The 21,865-nt window shown below is 44.6% G+C and overlaps 3 protein-coding genes across 3 annotated transcripts; 1 reads left to right on the top strand and 2 right to left on the bottom strand.

The window, feature by feature from the left end:
* Positions 1–8,354: 8,354 nt before the first annotated feature.
* On the bottom strand, positions 8,355–9,174 carry DFL_000628 (uncharacterized protein; the record flags this gene model as incomplete). Its single annotated transcript, XM_067635671.1, has 5 exons — positions 8,355–8,393; positions 8,459–8,552; positions 8,604–8,627; positions 8,692–8,758; positions 8,820–9,174. 5 exons carry the CDS (start codon positions 9,172–9,174, stop codon positions 8,355–8,357), a joined length of 579 nt encoding a protein of 192 aa, XP_067495173.1.
* A 422-nt stretch (positions 9,175–9,596) lies between these two features.
* On the top strand, positions 9,597–10,341 carry DFL_000627 (uncharacterized protein; the record flags this gene model as incomplete). Its single annotated transcript, XM_067635658.1, has 2 exons — positions 9,597–9,797; positions 9,946–10,341. 2 exons carry the CDS (start codon positions 9,597–9,599, stop codon positions 10,339–10,341), a joined length of 597 nt encoding a protein of 198 aa, XP_067495172.1.
* A 1,825-nt stretch (positions 10,342–12,166) lies between these two features.
* Positions 12,167–12,512, bottom strand: DFL_000626 (uncharacterized protein; the record flags this gene model as incomplete). Its single annotated transcript, XM_067635647.1, has 2 exons — positions 12,167–12,367; positions 12,447–12,512. 2 exons carry the CDS (start codon positions 12,510–12,512, stop codon positions 12,167–12,169), a joined length of 267 nt encoding a protein of 88 aa, XP_067495171.1.
* Positions 12,513–21,865: the final 9,353 nt, after the last annotated feature.

Genomic DNA, 21,865 nt, shown 5'->3' with positions numbered 1-21,865 from the left:
ATATTTTTGAGTATTAAGGTTAGTTTTAATTCCGAATTCTCCGGATTACGAGCAAGCATCACCATCCCCTATTAAGTCCACAATTTTAGAAGAAGAAACAAAGATCGAGCAGTATTGATGATGAGATGAAAATAAATCAGCTTCGTTACAAGATGGATGTTACTGGTTCTCGATGAAGGATGAAGGAAACAAATCCAACACGGTGCCACGGTGCCAATATGTCGAGTTGTTTATGTTGGCTGGGGTTGAATGAAAACACATGCATTTGTGCGGCCTTCCGGATCTAGCTAGTCCGGCTATTGGCAACATCGAGGCGCCGTGATTCTATACTTCTCTACATTAGTTTATAGCATCATATATGCAGACTCGATCCCCCCAATTAAAAAAAACTCTGGGCTGTCTTCCCAGAGCTCACTATCATCATCGTCACATGTTGTATAAGGAAAAGTATACTTTTGAAAAAAGGTTTCAGACCCCTCATCAATTAATGGATAACAGCTCCATCTCCAGCAACAACTTTACCTTAAAAGGCTTTTGGACTGGAATCGGGTTCTTTTGTCGGGACCTTAATTTCGACCTTGCGGTTGCTGAGGGGATAACTCCTGAGATTTAGACGATGCCCCTGTGCTTTGCCCGCGTGACATATTAGTTGAGAACTTTGGGCACGGTACCAGCCAGTCGTGTCCATACATGAAGCGTCGACATGTCAACGGCAAACTCATAATCATTAATTCCCAATGGGTTTTTCTTTGGTCGGTTGATCGATTGGGTATTTCTTTTTGGCCAAAATAACCCACGATCCACACAAAAAGCCATCTACCTTTACTAACGGATTCAAGTATATCCAAAAGGGCCTCCTATAATTGTTAATCAATACTAATAATCTTAAGGTTTTTAATAATTTCATTAATTGGTTCTTTAGAACGGAGTTTTGATGATTGAAACCTCGGGAAGCTGGGTCAAATTCAGCAAGGTGGTCATGAAGCGGTCCAGCACAGCAGGTCTGGTATACAAGTTAGCCATGGTATAGCTATAGGTATGGAAAATTTCAAAGACTAGGGGCGTCTATTGGGTAGAAAGAAGGAAAATGCGTAGTCTCTTCAAGTTACCTGGCACTCAGACCTCATTGCAGCTGTCCCTCTCTATGTTATGTGTTATTTTTCTCGATATACCCAAGTATTCCCATTTTTGAGGATGGAATATTTCCCTAATAGAAAAAAGACTTGAAGTATTGGGTGGGGAAACAAGAGAACTACTGAACATCAGACTATTCTATCTTTGTTAAGGTGTATTGTCCCTCCACTCGGGCATCTCCACCTAGTCCTTCGCGATATGCCCCTCGGAGTCGATTATTTCCTTGGCTACGGTGGGCTCCCGCTCCTTGTCATTCGTAATATCTAGGTCTTTTGAGTTAGGATCGCAAACTTTGTCTTCTGAGGCTAGAGGACCCAGTGTATTGCAACTAGGGGAGCTGCTAAATGAAGACTGGGGACTATTGGATTCGATCGGCGGTTCGCATCCGGCATTGGATTGATCGTCGTTCTCACCGCCCGGCGTGCCCAGATAGGACGATATATCCTTATCTTTGGATGAAGGCAGGGTGCGGAAAACTCGTAGGGTCTAGGAATGTCGGGAAGCTCACAAAGAGCCTCATTTTCCACTTCCTCTCGGTCGGGATCCACAATAAAAAACAAGAACGAATCTGCGCAGCAGCATTTGGTTTACGAGATAAGGTCTGAGAGCGACGCCTGAAGAGCTGCCATTGCCTGCAGCGATATTGTATCTGTTCTTTTCTAGATTCAAAAGCCGTCAGTCAGTACCGAATTTTGACGCGCATGATCGCTCAATAGAAACTCACGAAACTTCAATCTTGAATTTTTCCCTTATAAGAACCTTAATGTCATTCGCAGATTTTCCATTCTTAATATAGTGTGCCTCAATAAATCCTCGCAATCGTTCCAAGTTAGTGTTATTCAGAACTGCCCTTGATGACCGAAGCCGGTTCACAAAAAGGCCACTTGAAGCCCTCATAGTGTTTGGTGTTTGCATTTGCGTTTGAGACGGATGTGGATTCTAAAGGCTTGTTAGCCTCGAGAGCAGGCGCTCCTGAGGCAGAGGGAAGAGATGCGGTATCGAGAAACTGATGATAGACGTATACGCGTATATAATTAACTATAGTTTAAACCTTTGAAGAAGAAGAAGAAGAAGAAGGAGACCGCTTGTTCCTTTCAAAGCCAGAATTGGACAACCTACGTGCACGCGTGTCTTATCGCCTGAAATTTGTGAAACTTGGTTCGATTGATTCGAGGTATCCTTACTCGTACGTGTACGAGATCACCGGTCTACGAGTGTGGTACGACCTACCCTGGTCCATTCGAGGACAGTGGCTGCACAAAGATGACTGCTCATGGAACGTTCGAATGAAATACCTTTCGTTAAATGGAGAAATCAATATGACCGGGAAAAAATTAACTCCACCACAGCCGTGACTTCTTTCTGGCCGGGAGTGCGTCTTTATCCGAGGGAATTTCTTCGACTGGGCTCGTCTCGTCGACTGGGCTCATCGCTTCGACCGGACTCATCTCTTCGACCGGGCTCGTCTCTTCGATCGGGCTCGTTTCTTCGACCAAGCTCGTTTCTTTGACCGACATCACTTCTTGGTTATCGAGAGGTTCATCAAGGCTGAGTCGCCTTTTCTGTTCGCAAGCACTATTACTGGGGATTCTAGCAGACAGCCTAGCAGCCTCTTCCCGCGCAAATTCCAGCGCTTCCTTAGCCTTCCAACGCTTCCTTAGCCTTCCAACGACTGAATTGTGACGGGGCTGTCATCCCTTTGAGAAGGATTTGTGGCGACTGCCACTTTATCGCTTTCGCGTAGCTGCGAACCTTGCTAGGCCATTAGGATTTGTTATCTTCCATGGTCGGCGCGAATATCTTATCTTCGTGATAATAAAAGAAAAGAAAGGTAAGCCCAAGGGACCAAACATCAACAGGAAATGAGACTCTTTCATCCTTGAAGTGTCCCGGTGCTAGATACCCCATTGTCCCCAAGAACGTCATCCGCGGCGCAACCGTTTGCTTAACCCGAAATCAATGAATTTGAGGGGTTAGTGGGTGACGAGATATAACCAGGATATTCTCGGGATTGATATCTCGATGCATAATCTTTTCTTTGTGGAGATATTGGAGGCCACTTAGCAGTTGGCGAAAGGATTCAAATTTATCGGCTTCGCTCCAACTAGGCAGATCATATCTGTTGATATCTCCGTGAGGCGAATATTCCATAATAAGTATATCGTATCCATATGGCAAACGAAATGTGTCGATAAAAAAAATTATGGCTAGCTAAGATAGTGTCAATCCAAAGTTTGTTAAAACTCGGAGTACTCACGCGCCGAAGTTGCTTCAAGATTTCGATTTCGTTCCTACTTGGTATTGCGAGAAAGATTTTCCGGCTACAAGGTTGCCTGAGGAGCGGTCTACTAACAGAGACACTTTGCCAAAACAATCTTAGCCAAGTGGCTTCCATTTCCTATACTTCTGATTGCTCGCTGGTTCGAAAAAAGGGTTTTCAGAGGGGGTAGGTTAAGGGGGTATTGGACCGTAGGGAGCTGTTCTTTGAGCTTCTTTATGTAGTGTTCGCAGTTGGAGTTGTCCCACGGAATGGTAACACTGAACCGATAAACGTCGGCGATTTTGATAGTCCATTTGGATTCGAGAACAGCGGTAGGCGCTTCAGCTTTTAGTTCTCTGACCATACCCCCTCCATTGCTTGCATACGTTCCATCTCTCGAAGAGCCGGTGAGAAGAAGTAATCCGGAAACAAGATTGAAGTGTATGCGGCAATGGACTCGACTAACAGCGAGCTTCCCGAGGTCTGGATGGGTGTCTGGAAGATATACCTTACAAAAGTGTCGACGTCAAAAGTCTCAAAAGCCTCAACGTCAGAAGCCAATCACGCCAAGTATAGCGAGAATTACCTATCCGCGGCAAGAACACTCAGCATGGCGGGAAAAAATAATACTTCGTTAATTACCTTATACATATACAGTCTTTTTTCTTCTGCACAATATACATCTTTACTGGGACATGTCTACTATAGGAGTTTACGGTCGGACTTCAACAGTGCATTTCTGCAGCATTCAACAATAACATACAAAGCCAAAGTTTCCGGAAGCTTGTCATATTTTATTTTTTCTTGCAATAATGCGTCCCTTTGCTGCAAGATGTTAGCGTAGTCTAACTTTCTTTGCCTTGAATCCTCCCTTCTCTCTTCAAGAGCAGCATAGTTTAAATTTTTTTGCCTTGATTCGTCCCTTTCCTTCTCGAGAGCGGCGCGGTCTAACTTTTCCTTCTTTTCTTGCCTTAATGCTTTGTTTTCTTCAACAAGAGATAGACCCCCTCCTCTCTCTGTTTTCGTATATGGATATTCAAAACTCTCTTTATATCTGAGGTTATTTCGATCAAAATTTTCTGGCTGAAAACTGGAGTTGGTGCGGCAGCCGTAGGGGAGGCTTCGGCACAACAACGAGGGCCTCATGGGGCAGTTGAGGGATAGGAAGCGGTGGGTCGCTTGAAAGTTTTCCTTGAGTTCCCTACAAAATTCGCGATCGCCGGAACACATCGAAAATGATCCGCCATGAGCCACAAGTTTGTCCGACTGAGTTGTCAAGTCTTAGGTACCAGAATTAGGCCACTGCTCCTGCATATTCGAACAGGATTTCTTCCTTGGTTATCTCCTTGTTTTCAGGTAAGTCGGTTGTTTTATTCGTTCTTGTCAGAGAGTTACCTGGTACCTAGGTATACATACAGGGACATGTCGCACAAAAGTGGCGTTGGGGGCAAGCACGAGCCTCGAGACCCGGTGCTCCACGGTATACGGTACATGTTGGCCCCGTAGCCTCGAGATCAGGCGCAGATGAGGGCAGGCCGGGACCCTTGTAGTGTTGAATATGCATGTGTGGCGTTTTAACATATGTCGAAACTAGTTAGCCTCGAGGGAAGAATTTCCAATCGTGAACTGAGGTTTGGATCTGGGTCGGATCCTGACATGCCTATGAAGGGAGAAATATTCTTAAAGTCTAGGTCCCAAATAATATTGATTCGTCAAATTTTAGGAATTGACTGACCTCCTGGGCCGCTGGTATGGGCCAAAAAAATAAGTATTTTTGAAGCCGGAAGATTGATTTCTCGTTCTAGTTGGGAGTGCATAATGTCGTTTGATATAGTTTTGCTAATGTCGAAGTATTCTAAAAGAGGCCGATAGTCTTTCAAATCGAGATCTAGATTGGGGAGGTCCTTAAAATAGACACGCCTGACTTGAGCGCGGATTTCGAGGGGCATCCTGTGCTCCCATGAAGTAGTAGTCTTTGCAATTTCGTCGGACACGACGCAGCCTTCAGACGAAAGCTGCGTGGCTGGGACGAGAGACTACATTGGGAAGGCAAAGGCTTGCGTAATGTAGGAAATTCAAAATAACGGTGTTATCGTGGGTAATGTGGAGCAAAAGTTGTCATCCGAAGGTATGTCAGAAGTCGAGGGGCAATGCGATCTATCATAGAAATAAGGCTTCAGATGTGTGTACTAGGGAGGACTTTTGGGGTAGGCTGGAGTAGCCTCGAATTTAGGGCAGGCAGGATCCAACTACCTTTCTCGACTAATGCGAGCCAATTTCACTGCGGCCCTTTGATAAAACGCATGTAGTAAGATCGACGGATCCTATTGGTAGAAGGAATTATGGGGGGTTTGATGAGGGACGAGAAGGGCTAGTATTTGGAAATATATGCGAGTGGTGCATCGGTGACTCTCTGCGGAATGGCCCGAATCATTTTTGGTAAGATCACGCCTGCTCGGGTGCGTCAGATAGGGCATATAAGACTTGTCACAATCAATCTCCTTAATTCTAGTACTTTTACTAGCCCCCTCAAAAGCATTTTCTCGCGACTCCCATCCTTAATCCTCACCTGACCACAGAGAATCAACAACCTTTCCTAAGCCACAGACGAACATACCTGCAACTACCGATACAATATGGGCCCCGATGAAGAACTTAATCAAAGCGTTTGTTTCCGCGTCATCTGCCTTCATTCAATCCGGAGACTCCACTACAGCTCTCCTTAGAGCCTGTAAAGGGTATTCTGGTCCCAGCGGGGCAGTTGAACAATGCTCCGCCCTCTTCAAGCTTCAAGCGCATATATCGGGCAATCGTCCTGATATCCAATGCTAATCTGATTTTGGGCTAATGGAAGAAATTTGTCAATATCTTGAAAAGGCATCCCATTTTTCATCTGAAGATTTCTGGGCCGCGGTCCAGGGAGACTCGGAAGGCGATCAAGAATTCTCGATAGCGGATCTATGTCCCCTTACCCCCGTAGCCTATTTCGCGGTCCAAATTTCAACGACAGGCAGGGTCACACCACAACATCTGTTGGCCTGGACTCGAGGGTATCTCCAGCTTTGCTGTCAATTGTCCGAACCAACGTTAGATAACGCAAACCGGCCTATTTCCACCGCTCCAAGCACTAGTTGCATCGATAAACGACGCGAGGGAAACCGCCACGATCCTCCCAATCCTCGTGACCTAACCCCACACGCAAGCCAGTTCTCCTATCGAGGCAGACGGCAGTTCTTTTCCTGCGCACTCTGTCAACATTGTTTGACATCTGAACATTGTCTACGGGAGCACTGGGAGGATAAGCACTTGAAACATCCCCATTTTTATTACTACTGGCCATACGAATGCACCACTTGCCATGGCTATCTACCATATGGCACCCCCCGATCACAACATTCTGAGATTTGTTTCGGCATAAATGGGCTCGGGGCTATTGGTCCGCGGGTTGATTCCAGCTATCGTTGGTTGTTTTACGCAGCCTTAGCCGGGAACATAGAATAGATTTGAGTAGGACCGTTAAACTCTCCGAATATTTCAACGGTTTTCTGAAGGAAATCAATGTTCGATCAAATCCTTACAGGCGGGATATGTTTATAGCCTCTGTTTTACGCCGCCGGATGTCTACCCCAGATCAGGTCAACAATAGCAACACCTATGGAGAGGTTACAAAGCTATTGTTGAGCTGATGGCTAGGGAGTACCCCCGCGAGCGCTTATCTTGTAGGCAGAAAGAACCCTTTGTTACGTGGGGCCTCTTACCTGAGATAGTTCAAAAGTTGATCTCTTCGGGACATCTCCTAGCTCCCCACGGCCAAACTTGGCTTTCCCAGTATGTGGCCACATGCTACGAGTCATTATGTGGAATTCTCGAAATTTGTTACTTGGAGGAAAATTCGAAATTACAGACGGAGCTGGTCTCGCGGTACCAGCCTCCACAAAACGTCACAACAGAAAAGGCTAGGTATATTTGCAGATACTGCTATAACTCGTACGCGCATTCTATGAGTCGGGTGGAACATCAAATAAGCCACAAAGCTGAGCCTCATCAGCTTATAGCAAGCAGAAGGGGCGCTGCTATTCTAGAAAGGGCTTTAAAATCTGGTGTATGTGGGTTTTGTAACCGAGGCATTCCAAACAGGAACCGTTGTTCCGCCGAAGCTTTATTCATTCATTTTAATAGATTTGCTCTGGTAATAGCTGGAAGACCCTCGGTTTTCTAACATGTGGAAAATGTCAACAGGTATTCGCAAATAACGCCAGCCTGTCTTCTCATTCATGTATGCGAGTGTCTGTACACACATTAGAGTAACACTCTTGATTCAATTTCATCCACTAGTTAACACCACCGAGAACTAAACCCGTACGCTTGGAGTCTCTTGATACCATTTTCCAGTCTAGCGTATCTTCGGTGGATACGTCCGAAAGGCGCTTTAAAAGACTGTACTGCAGGCTCTGGCTCGTTTGAATCCGTTCAAATATCTTTACGCCGTGATATCTTGGGCATTTAGGGTGTGGGGCATCAGGTTTGAAGAGTGCTCTGTCGCTGCAAGAATTTCGGGCAGCGAATGTTAGTTAAGAATAGACGTACACGCGCAACTATTTCTGATTCCCCTGTTTTCGAAAGCTTTCTAGCCCCCCCATCAATTTCAAAGATCCAGATCTGGTCAGCTAAGACGGCAAACCCTTCCTTGCAGCAAGCTCTATCCGGTCCAAAACTATGACTGGCGTAAGCGGCGGCGTAGAAAGCCAACCCCCTCTTGTACCTCCTCCTGAGAAATCCTCCAATCATAGTCCGTAATATATTGAATGTTAGCCACCTTGATTTGGGCAATGATTAGGAAGTGGACAAAATGTAGCGTTCCGTCGGCCTTCGGGTAGTATCCCTGAGTATATGGCTACTTGAATGTCTGAACCCCGTACCTTTCCGATACGGGGTCGTCCTGCTTTGAGTAAACAAATGACTAGGCTACATAGTTGTCTGGCTTATGTAAGGGAGCTTTCTAGAGTTGCTGTTAGAATATTTAATGACACTTTCACAGCTTAAGAATCCGGCTCAAAACCGTACCTCCACAAAAGAAGTTTTAATCTCATCCGTATCGTGTCCAAGCACTTCGGTGATTGCTCTGTACGGTATGTCGTCGAGCATTACATGTCCTTGTCTGAAAATGGTAGGGCTAGCTTAGAACATCGCTGTAGAACTTGGGACCGACATGTTGGTTTGGATAATTCGCGGGCTAAAAGATTGATCAAGAGCTACTCTTAGCATGAGATCTGACGCAAGCTCGGGGTTGGTGGTACCTGATCAAGTTCAGACTTAAAGACAGGATTGGAGCGTTGTGTAGACGTTTTCCTATGGTTGTTCGTACTTAGGGTCTCGTTGCATTAGCTTTCACTGCTATATAAGATGAGAGGCCTCAGACGGATACCCTGAGCGTCAATATTTTCGCATGTGCTGTCCACCTCCCTGGATTGGACGAAAATTGCGGAGTTTGTCGGCTCGCTGGTTTGCAGAGGCTTCGGCCCCTCGGTTTGCTTGTCTAGGACAGCGTTTTTGCCCAGTTGCGATGATTCTTCGGTGTGTAGAAGCTCGGCGGACGACTTCAGCTCGGAGTGCATGACCGGGGACTCGAGCGAAGTGGCATTTAGCTTTGCGAAGAGTGTACGACGAGAGTCCTTAGTTTGATATCCAAGACTGATTTTTGGCAGCTGATCCAGTGGGATAGTAACGGATTCAGGACTGCTAGGTTCAATGCCGTTGGCGGCTATTTCGCTGGTCAGCATTTGTTAAGAGGCGTTATGGGAAGTATCAGTGCCGAGACTGGTGCACTACTGTTGGAGTGCCAGTCGGAAATAATGAGCCTCCAAAAAGCGCGGATGCTTCGGTATACCGAGAAATCCCGAGGGTAAACTCCATTTCTGTTAATAATGAGCAGGGAGAGGAAGGGCCTTGCTTTAGAAAAAGGCCTGAGGGCTTTCAATGTACTGGCACACGGCACGTATACTCTCCGCTCAGATGATTGGCTGCCGGAAGGAGTAGGATTTATTTATTCCCCACGCGCCAACTTGGAAAACAATTATGTGCCACGCCAAGACGAGTGACCACGACGTTCCGAGGTGGGGTCAAATGAGAAATATCAATATTCTGCATCGAATTGTGCAGCCTTCAGACTGCTTCCAGACCCGTCCGGTGATCGAATTGAGCGATGTCCGCCACTCATGCCCAACAGGGACCGCCCTCTGGGCCATCGAGACTCCAACAGCCGCCCTATATCCCAAAACCAAAAACGCTAAAACACAGTATCACAAATAAAATACTTCAGGAGGCATTTGAAGTAGACTATTTTCTATCCAGAACGAATAACTGGCAAGATATCAAAATATCTGCAGTTGTCAAGGTTTTCAAGGTTGGTATTGGTTCCTTCTACATTAACGCTTAGACCTTACGAGGTGCATTGCATGTATCGAAAATCCCGTATGTCTCACCTCTTACTCGTTGTCTTCGTGCCTTGAAATCGTACTCCGGGCTGTCATGGCTAATGCATCGTCGTCCAGAGCTGTTGCGAGGGGTCACTTCTAGAACACAGTCCCGAGTTCGAAGCCGCAGTAAAAGGGTTTAATCATCAAAGCGAAAATGTGAAAAACCAAATTTACAATAAATTTGTTAATAATATCCGATTTATTAACGTTAGTCAACGTTTTCGAGAGATTCTCTTTGATATGCTTGAATCCGCAAATGAAGACAGGTGGCTCTTTGTTTGGATCGCGGGTCAAACTATGAAAGGGTGGCAGAGACCGCCGGACTGGTGCATAGATCCCGCACCGCACCCACTAGACCAACCGCATTCCTCGACATCGTCAGCTCAATTCATCAATGATCAAAATGCCGAACCACCGGAGCGGCCACGAGCTGAAAGGAGAGATGCAGTGGGTATTAATGAACGTAAGTGAGCCGTGTGCGAATCATCAGCATATGCATAAGCACGGCTGGCTGGGCTAACAAGTCGTCAACTGAATCTGTGCCTCCTGTTAAACATTCGCCTGTGATCGGATGCAGCAAACTGGCCCCCGAACTGTACATCTCTTGCCTTTCATAACCTTTTGTTTTTCTTTTAGGGAGATACAGCCGCAGTTAGTGCCTTGGTTAGGTGTTTGGCCCCCTTCGGTTCGTGGCAGGCTCTGGTCTCAACGCCAGCACTTGTGTGAATGTTTGCTCATTCGGATATCCGAGTTCTTGATCAATATACATAATGCGTATTTACAATAGCCCTTCGATAATTCGATGTAAACGGCTGCAATTACAGAATTTAGCCTCCCTTCTATCCTCAAGGAGGAAAAGAGTACTTTGGGAAAGAGAATAACAGGTAAGGATGATGAATGGGATACAACATAACCTAGCAATCTTCAAGAGAGGGTGCGAAGTTAGGCTAAGAGACGCCGAAAAGCTTCACTGTGTAACCCAAGCTCCTCTTTATCAATGAGTTGCTGTCCGCAGTCTACATAACGTCGGACATACCCCATTGCCGCATTCGCAAACATCTTGAATACGATCTCTTCGAACCCACTCGGTCTCCAACCGGGTTTTCGAAAGTAATACAGGCCAGGACCATTGTGCTTTTGACAATTCAACAATTCGGGGAATTCTTGAATGACAACGGCCAGAAATTCGAATCGGATAGTTGGATTTGTAATCGCAAAAAGTGAGGAGATAGCTTAACGTTTACGTTCGTCTCCCGATGCCTTTGTATGCGCATTTTAAGTGCTTTTATGAGGGATATCTCGAGTGGGGTTTGCATAAAACTGTGATGGACTTGAGAAAGAAGTTGTTTATTGTCGGTGGAAAGAGGTTTGTATTGCTTACATGTCGTAAGAGGCTTCAGGATTCGTTTTATATCTTCTCGGTCGAGCTTAGGGCTCGGGAAAGCGTTGGGCAAGTTCATAGCTTTGATAATCTGCGAGCCCACGATTTCGATAGCTAGATGCAGGAGGGTTGGCACATGTTCGACGAAGTTGTGAACACGGGAGTTGAGGAGTATCATAGCTGCGGCATCGGTAATTTTGAAAGGAGTCACAGAGTGCTTGACTTTTGGGTATGTAAAGAAGATCGTAATCAAATTGGTGAGTTCTGATGAAAATTTTGCAGTTCTGATACGATATGAGAATGGTGGTAACAGGCGTATACGGTTATCCATCTAAGTTGATGAAACAGCTGACATGGATACTAATTGGGTGCATGAACTTGCACTACAAGATGGATGTCGTTACAAGAGGTCAAATATCCCACATCCCTTTCCAGCTTGTCCCGGCTGTCCCGGCTGTCCCAGCGCCCCTCCCCGATGAAACCACTCTTGCATACCTAGATGCCTAGGCGGAAACCCGGGTCGCAGAGAAGGGCAATTCCAAGTCATTCAAGGCGCCTTTTTCCGGTCGTTCTGGCTAGGGCGATCTCGTCGGTTCCTCCTCCACCCGTATATCAGAACCGGCACAAAGGCTGACGTTGGCCTTGCCGGCTTACAATCCTTCCAAACAGGTGGTTCTTGTATCGCCCTGCTGATCTTGGCCATGTTGGCCACGCTTTTGTCATCAAAATCGAATGATTGCGATAGGTTATGAACATGGTTATGGGTTGATCTGTTTCGAAAATCTTATCATCAAATTTGGCAGAAGATACGGAAGGATTCTTCTACTTTTGTTTTCTAATGTCGTCAGGATCAAGAGATATACCCAAATTTTCCAGTAGCGCGGGAGTGGAGATTTGTTTATCCAATTTTGGGTATTATGCGTAATCCTCCTCGTCGTCTGTCGAAGGAATGAGATGCGCAGTTGGAGAGATGTAAGGGGTTTCCTGGTCTCGCATTCTGGATAGAGTATTCGCAGCGGCATCTATCTCTGAGTGGGTTTCGCGAGACACCCCATTGGCGGGTTTAACGGGCCTTTGAAAAGACATCGGGAGTCTGAGATCGATGCTCAACGTTTCCTGGCGCAACGTTGTTCTGGTTAGGACTGTGAATATGGGCTCGTGCCCCGAGATGTAGAATTAATGGACGTTGAACTACTATACTGGTCAAATTCGGGATTTGGTACAAATTTATTTGGTGAAAGAAAAGGGATTTATGCCCCATAGCCAATGGTGTCCATCCAGCCATCCATGAATATCCTTATCGGCGAGAAACAGGATGCCACAAACGTTGCAAACTATCAACACCGATATCAATCTATCCCTGCATTGTTTTTGCCTCGAGATTCTAGTTACTCGGCAGCTAGCTTTATCGGCCTCGTATTGCTACCTGATACTTTTCAAAAATCGCGTTGCTTTTGGACGGTGGCTGATGAAGACGACGTGGCGGGATGGTGGAGTAGCTATGTTATCGCTTCATACTATTACGTAAGCATTAATATTGCGAGGGGTGTGGGGTAAACCCTTGTGGTTAAGGCATATGGGGAGGTTGTCGAAATGAGGTACATGCATGAACTACCGACCTTCTGCAACATGGCAATATTGGCCATTCGGCCATGCTGGCCGCGGCGACGGGAAGCCCGGAAGGGAAAAAGGAAAACCGAGTTCGCTTGACTTTCCTCAAATTAACCCCTTACTGCTTGCTCAGAAGCTGCTAGATAAGCCAGGACCAAAAAGAGCTGGGCCGTAATACTCTGGTGCTATGGAGCTTTTAGCGTCCGCCGACATTGAGAGAGTATTTTTCTATCATGGCCAAATTTCGTGTTGCGTCTGGCGATGCGGGGCCGTAGTAGTTGGGCTTTGCAATCAACACCCAACACTGGAGCACCACTGAGTTGTTCTCGTCTTCGAACTTCGTCTTCGAACTCAACGTATACCCGTCGGCTTCTTCTATCCAAGTCTTACTAGCGCCTTGAAGCCGAGAGATTTAGCGAACGCGGGAGCGCAGGACACGAGGATCCTCGCTAGTATACAGTATCCACCCGCCCGGACCGTGTCCCACGATCAGTACACCAGTCGAGAGGCATCAAACGACAGTTCGTCCAATGCCTCCGTGATTCATGTCGAGGAAACGCAACCGCGAAGTCCTCTTTTTGAATTGCTTCAATTCGAATGGCCCGACTTATTTAAAGAGGAGCAGTCGTACCTCTGGGCCTTCTCTCTCTCTAACTGGTATTCCCAGTCAATAACAACTTTTCTAGTGCCGCCGTCTACCGCTGCTCGTACAATGGAACCCCCCCCCCCGAAACCAGCTTGGGGCGACATAGAAGGGTAGATTTTGATACCATCCCTTATGACCAAATACCAATTTTTGCCTCTCCGCAGCAGTATCCACGGCCACGATTTCAGTCGAAGCCGACCGGAACCAATCTTCCTCCGAGCCCTCAGCAGCCGCTTATCCCGTATAGAACCGCCCCTTGCCACCCAACACGCTCCATGGCGCAGCCGCTAAGCGTCGGTATTCCAACCCGGTAGGATGGTTTATCGAGACAGCGAAATTCATTGCTCCAAGTCAAAATGCCGTCTAATACGCACAAAATGGAAAAGCACAGAGAAACCGGGTATATCCAACAGCCCTCGATTGAATTGGAATCAATGAGAGTTTCTCTCATCGACAGTGCTGAAGATGACGAATGGTCGGATGAAGATAGATACACCAGAAATCAGGCTTGTAAACATATTCAAAGCCTAGACTTCTCTCGGTGGACGCAGGAATGTAACGGGAGCAAGAGAGAATCCCCGCATACTTGAGCTTCATTATGTCGAAGGTATCCATCGGATGTTGTTATTCTCCTGTATCTCGCTAGTTTAATGGACCATATTTTCATTTGTATCGCTGAATTATGCACAAGCTTCAACGTAATTGAAAAATAACTCAATGCTACACCTGGGCTCCCCCTTTCCATTGACGCGGTAGCCGTGGCATCAACAGCGAAGCTGAGTTCCCGTACAAAAGATCCGCCTCCGCATCCTTTTGAGTTACCGAACTCACATAATTCCTCTTATACCCTATACTCCACGATTGGATCAACTTTTCTTAATACTTTCGAAATCGCGTTTCGCAGACCCAAAAACGATGTCGGAACAGAGTAGCCCTGATCATGATGTTTCCGATTTGGTTCTTTACAAAGGCCGTCTTTGCTTCACGAAGAGCATGTTTCGGGGAGAGTCAGCACGATTTTGTAAGGTCAACTTTCTGCGAGGCCGACTTCACAATTGGTCCAATTGACGATGGGTATATATACTTCCATTCGAAGATCCAGACGTACTTGTAAGATGGATTATGGAAAGTCTCCAGGGCGGGTTGCTAGAAACTAGCGCTGTTCCGGAGACCGAAGAAGGTTGTACTATTGAATGGCGTTGTCCTGTGAGCCAAAGGGGGTGGGGTTTAGGGGTCATACATTCGGACACTGGGAATGCGAAAACTGTAATCCCATTTTTGTAACTTGTTTCAGCTGGACTATGGGCTGAAGCAGCCAATATTGCACTAACATTCCAGCTCAGGTGCACATATTGGTGATTTTTGTAATATAGCACCTGCTTCTTTTCCTCCGCGCAAATTCTCAAGGGCTTTAGCAATTCCTCGGACACAAGAGATAGTAGTATTAACAGGCTCCCTTTTGTCCCGGAAGAAACCCTCGCGATGTAGGCTGTCACAGTAAATATATTAATCGCATTCGATTAGAATTTATAAATGGAGGTTATAGACGGGTGCAGATATCCCGAGACCACCTTGCGCACCACATGAATCGCATTTACATCTGAGCTATGGGGCCGAAAACGAACGAGACCTTTACTTCTCCACTCAGCTCCTCCACGGGATTAATTTCATCATTATGGCCAACCGTAAGGGTATAGGACCAGGTCCTGGAATATGAATAGGTGTTATTGAGTTCGTTCTGACCGGTACCGAGAATCCACATCTGCATGCTAAGCGAATCCCATTGGCACAGAATCCAATACAACAAGTAGCTTTCGTTGCTAAAGGGGGGTTGCCGTTTCTGTTAGCTAATGGGTCATGCTATTGGTTAAAGCCGGGGAAGCTTAACGCACCTGCATCAATGATACAGCCGGCCCTTTGAAAATTGCTTGGACCCAGAAGGATGAAGCGGGAAAAACCACGACAAGACAATGTAGGGGCGAGGGCTGGAACTAGCCAGTCAACGGCTTGGTTCAAAATTTCGCTTTGACATGAAGAGAATAGCAAAGTACAGCCGTCCGGTCATCGTTATAATCAAGTAACCAACCCAGTTATTCTGGGCTCATACTCTCCATATCGACTGCGATTAGAACTCAAATCCTTACTTCAGAGAAATCAGCTAAACTATGCCTTTTTTCCCACGGTCACTCAGGCTGCGAAGCTCTATAGAAAAGCTCCACATATTCCTGAAATCTCACACCTCCGACAACCAAATCCCAACGCGGACACCGGCACAGATGCAAAGCAATCCGCTTGCAGACCCACCCTTGCCATGTCCATCAACCCAACTACAAGCTATGACCATACCACTTGCTTCAACAAAGCATATTCTTCTTCTGCCTCCTAATCTTCCTCCTCCTACCGCCGTCGTACGTCCCAGGCAGGAGCACAAACAGTCCAGCCACGAAATCAAGCAATTAGCCCCACCAAGCACGCCTTTACATCGTACTGAGCGGAGTGACAAATGTAAACCAAGACCTGCTTCTTGTTTCTCAGAAGCTTGTGGCCTATACGGGGGTTCATCAACCGGGATCTAGAGCTGTGTTCAGGTTCCTGATCCCACCGGCGCAACAATCGGTTCAACCACAGCGAGAAATATCGAACAAAGAGTAACCCAGAGAGCCTAACCCAGAGAGCCTAAGCAGGTAATGTCAAAAAAGCTGAGGTTATACGGATAGCCATGTTAACTTTTCCGAAATACGTTTAGGCAATTCCCATTCAACGACCGTATATACCCATATCGAGCAAGCCAAAGCCTAGGAAACGCGACTCTTCCACTATACCAGTCGATCAAATGCCGAGTTTCGCCCTCTATCAAGGAGCCTCACTTGTGTACTAAGGCAATGGGAATGGGAGCCATGGGTAGTAATTGTCTTGAGCTAGGTTTATTCGATGGTTTTCAGTTTTGTATTTAGTTTTGGTATGCAATGTAACGGCAGCTGCCACTAAAGAGCGAGCACGTGTAATATTGCGAATACAATCGTTAGATTGAGGAGTTTGGAGGGAGGAGAAACAAAGATAGATAGCAAATCTTTTCATTCGACACGCATATGCATAGCACATTTTCCTAAGGTAAGCCAGAACACCGTATCCATATCGATGAGGCGATCAACCCGGCACCATTGCTCGGGGTGCACGAAACTCCAGCGCCAGATGCTGATCCAATATTAGGGAGTTTTCGACCACGCTCGAATTCTAGTTAGAAAAGAGTCGTTCGTTCACTAAAGCTTCATGTGGCTTGGCAGCCACCGATAACGAGGCTGTCCTTCCGACAAATTCTTCGTGCGCTCCTCACCCTGTGATGTCCACGAGAGTCTTAAGCTTTCTTATAAAATCAGGTATGAATTGACTTCAAGACTCTCCCAGAGTGTCAATAGTGTCAAATTACCGTTTAGGCCTAAGCCCCTCCGACCTATCTTATAAGCTGGCCTTTCGACCCGCCAGAACCCAGTGATGCCGGAAACGCCAACTCTCCAAACTCCTTTCCCATTTTTAAGACTATCACCAGAACTAAGAGCCAAGATATACCGGCTCCTGGTGGCCGATTACTCCATCGAAGGCTCCTCATTTCGTGCCCACCTAGTATAATTCGAATCGAGGGCTCTACAGAACCAAGCAACAAAGACCATACAATAAAACGAACCGGCCCACAATATATCTGCATTTATTCCGAGATAGCTTTCACGGCGCCGGTATACTCAACAGTGCCATGTCGAATAAATAGAGCGGTGGGTTGATTCCTGTTATTTGAGGTATTTCAGGGTATTTCAGATGCCCCGGGCATTGACGAAATCTTTCCCTTCTCGTTCATATAATCGATGACATTCCGTGGGACGTCTCGAAAAATTCGCCCATAGAGTAGTTCGAGTCCACTTAACACCCATACAGTGTACATACTTAGTATATATACTATAGCGGTATTTCCCTTAGGTCGTCGGTGACAACACTTCCCATCTTAAGCTTCTTTCTAATGAATTCACACCTATTTAGCTTTTACATCTATTCCAAATTCTCATAACTTTGACTCGAAGGCCTCTCCTGCTACCTATCTCTAATGAAATGGACCCCCCCCCGGCGCTTCTGTATACCCGAGGAAGGTTTTTTCAATGCAACAGAACCCCTAGCTGTTCGTCTACTGGGCGGTATGTCTCTTGTATACGCCGGTACCCCTTTATTCCGAGGCATGAACAACTAACGAATAAACTTAGGGTAGGATGGTACAACCTCCACGTTGGGTTTTGCCTCGCAATTAGGCTTTTTGTGTCGCAATATCAATGCGTCGACGGTATTAAAGACAAGGATACGTTCGCTTTTCACCATATCAAGAATTTATCGCAACAAAGCGCCTAGTGACAAAGAGCTTTAGGTGCCGATTCGCAAAGTCTACCGCAAGACTATTATCTGCAACAGTTTCAAACTCCGAAGGCTATGCATAGTGGGGGAGACCAGCTCGATCGATACAAAGAAGTCCACGAAGCGATGTTATCGCACTTTAAGACTCAGAATACGAGTTACTTCAAGGAATCAGATTTTCTTTGCTTGGTACCGGCAGAGCGTCAATTGCAGGCCCATCTTGATCTTGTACAATACGAAAGAGATATCGCGCAATTTGCCGTTTGGACCGAGTTGATCTTAGCTGTTATTGAATCGCTGGAGCGCGGTGAGATCGGTGAACGAACATTTTTCATCTGGTTCATGCGTTACTCTTCTGTAGCGACGAGGTCTTTCGCAAATCGGACGTCCCAGCCGCCTTGGAGCTGGATTCACTCAAATTCCAATCCACATCAACGGGGTCCTCGAGAGTTTTTTAGTGGGGGAAGTTTTCAAAGATCTTATCTTATTACGCCTCATACGCTGGTACTATTTTAGGCCCTCTAATGAATGAGGAGCTTAATCAGGTAATATATAGAAGGCTATTGCCAAGCTCTTTCTATCGCTGCCAATTGTGTTTTAGTATCGATAATATAGAGAGACTCCCATCAAAAAATGGATCAGGCAAACTTAGCCACTTAGGGGTATGACGGTACTTCAAAGCACGTCGATTAATAGTAAACTAACTTGAGAAACTGCATAGATATTTCGGCCGTGAGCGCAAGCGCCCAAGACCGGTCGCCGAGGAAGCTAGACTCACAAACTCTAAAGTTAGTTACCCCTCGTAATACACGACTTCGGGGACTAAATGAAAATGACCTTTGACTGATACTTTCACTCAAAACCATAGACCTTGCTAGAGTTCCCAAAACTAATCCACAATCGCACCTCCCTAGTATCAAAGCCGGGGAGGTCTGCGGACGGCCAAGGGTTATACAAGCCGAGAAGGCTAAAAACCTTTTGACGGTAGACCCACAAAAGTGGCCCCGGCAACAATGATTCCGAGACCACAAAGGAAAGTAGGAAAGATTCCGTACTTGAATCAACGCCGAAGGATACTGGAGATGACATAGTCGTGGATCTAGACTTCTATAGTTCCGAGTGTGGATCTTCATGCGAATCCGACATACGCAGCGATAGAGGGGACGACAGAGAGAGTTATTTGGAAGCATTTGACACTGAAGTATGCCGGGCCAGGCATATCCTAGAAGAAGGCGAAGAGGTGTTGCCGGGCAAAGCCGAGTTTTCCGACTATTCGAAACGCGATAATAAATATTTTCGGGGCAAGCTATGCGAGGTGAGAGAGTTGAAGCCATTGCCTAAATTACAAAACTTTACTACTTTACATATCTCCGGCAAAGTTTTTCTTCCTACCAGCGACCGGGGCGCAAATATTGGAGGAATTGTTGAGAATTTAAACTTGCTTTTTCAAGAACTCAGTTCCCTTCAGAGCTTCTGTTAGGATGGATTACCACCTTGTCACGACTACGAATTTGTAGGTTTAGGCAACCCAAATCGCCATTCGCAGCCCTCCACTAACATAATAGGAATCTTTAATTCAACCTCCACAATATCTTCGAACCTTCGAGCTGCTACAACAAAAACGTAGTCCGGATCTTCAAGGATACTCAAAAATCGATAGACACGAGGCAAATTCGTTAGGATCGGAGAACCACAAAGACGTATGTCATAGATTTTCACAGATCGTCAAAAATAGCATTCTTGAGTATTCCCACATTCAAATCATGTATGGGCCACGTGCTGAAATGTTCAATACGGGCGCTCGGCTGCTCACATCAAGGTTGGAGCCGTTGCGAGCGAGCTCAAACGTTTCCGAGCTGGCCTGCCTTGCGCACCCTTCATTCTCTATTTTCGCATATTCTCCGCTTCGGGATGAGTTTCAGTGTGTGTTCTCTGATGGGGTGGACGATAGCCATGGATCTAAGTACCAGGATGCGTCTGCGTTGTCTCGTAATAACGTAATCCACCCACCTGCGAGATGTACCCCAACGCGAGATGCTATTTTTCACCGAAAATTCAAAATTTAATGCCTCCGGGACCTCGAAAACGTGAAAATGATAGTGAAAACTATTTTAATTAACTAATTTTATATTATTATTAAAAAAAATTAATAAATTATTTGTGAAATCGACGGTTTTCGTCGAAAAAAGTAAAAAAATGTAATAATATAACGTAATTTGTCTTGGTACCCTTATAATCCCTTCCCCTCGGGTGCTACTGATTCTTTAGAGTCCAGGTCTAAAACTGCTAGGTATAATCAAGTTATTTGTTATTGGTGTTACGGGTTTGTAAAGATATCTTTAGAGATTGAATAGTTATTTGTTTTTTAGTTGCTTTGATAGTTGCCTTAATTTTAGTATTTGCTAATACTTTTGCTTTTGATAAATGAGTTTTATCCTCCTTTTTCTTATTCTGTTTTGTTCTTAATATCTTAGTTAATTTTTTATTAGTTATTTCGAGAACTTTACGTCTGGGGAAGGATTCGGCTGCAACTTTAATAATTTTGTTATATTGCTGTTGTAGTGGAGAACTAAGATGCAGCGTAGTTAATGTATTTATTGTATCGATGTAAGTCTGTAGCGTGCGTGAGTATTGGGGCATTGGAAACGGCTGAATACCAGATTTTTGTAGCAGTTGTAATTCATATTCTAGGATGATTTTACGCAGCGATTTGATGTGATTTTTTTTTTGAAATTTAAACAGTTTCTCTAAAATTTGTAAAGTGTTGAAGGGGACGAGTTCAGCTTTCTTCTAACTATTAATAATATGATATTTCGTGAATGTTTTAGTATGTGTAATGTTAATAAGCTTCTTAAATTTAGGTTTCTTAATTGTTATATTTTTAAAATGTGAATATTCGTTCACTTCTCTCTTATAAGCGGTGGCGTAATGGCTGAAGAGTCTGATGTTAAAAGGTTGAAGATAGTGCGTAGAATGTGGCAAAAGACAGAGGAGTATAATTTTGTTTTTGAGATAGAAGTTGATAAAGTTTATAGTAATGTGGGATTTGTGATTGTTAAGGATTAATAGTTGTTTTAAGCCTCCGGCGATTCAAGCGGTAGTAGGTTGAAAGTAATTTTTTAATTAAGTTAAAGAAAGATATTTGTTTGTTATGCTTTTGTTATTAGTGTTTTAGAGCTACCCTTCTCTCTTCTTATAATTATAGTGCTAATCGAGAATATGAATTTTGCTTGAATAAATAATGAGCGGAGAATAATATTCTCTTGTTGTTAATATATACTCGATTATGGTTATACTTTCTTGAGTAGCGTTATGAGTATAGAATTACTGCTTTTTATAGAATGTGGGTATTATAATGATTTTAGGTTTTTTAAATCTAATTATAAACCTTTTTTCGTCTATATTTTATATGTTTTTGTTTAAAATCTTATGAGTTTTTACGATTTTATTATAAAAATAGAATTAATGTAGTATTAATTTAATATTATTTGTTTTTTTACGTTTCGACTTTAATAAGTGACTACGAACTATCGTTAATTAAAGATGATATACTAAAAATTTATAATATTAATTTATGTTTATTGGTTTGTCTATCATTTTCCTTGTTATAGCTTGAAGGATGTTATAGTTAAAGGGGAATTTAGACTTCTATAAGTTCTCTATATATTTTATTAAAATTGTTTCTTTGGCTTGGGTAAGTAGTTGTTTATACTAAAACTGGCAATTCTCCTAAGCAATTCGGCCAGCAAATTAATATTTTAGTATCGATATTAGTATGTTATAATTTTTTATTATATATTTTAGGAATAATACTTTTTTTGTTTTTAACGCTTTTAATGTTAGACGAATTCTTTCTTTTTTCTTTAGATTAATATTACGATGTTGAATCGGTGGTATTTTCGATAAATTTAAAGAACCTACTTTTAGGCTTTAAGCAAAAATTAATAAATTTTGATAGTAAATAT

The sequence above is a fragment of the Arthrobotrys flagrans genome (genome assembly GCF_004000055.1).
Source record: "Arthrobotrys flagrans strain CBS H-5679 chromosome Unknown unitig_15, whole genome shotgun sequence".
NCBI classification, from domain to species: Eukaryota; Fungi; Ascomycota; class Orbiliomycetes; order Orbiliales; family Orbiliaceae; genus Arthrobotrys; species Arthrobotrys flagrans.
Note: the sequence above shows the minus strand (reverse complement) of the source record. Positions and strands in the feature narration are given on the sequence as shown.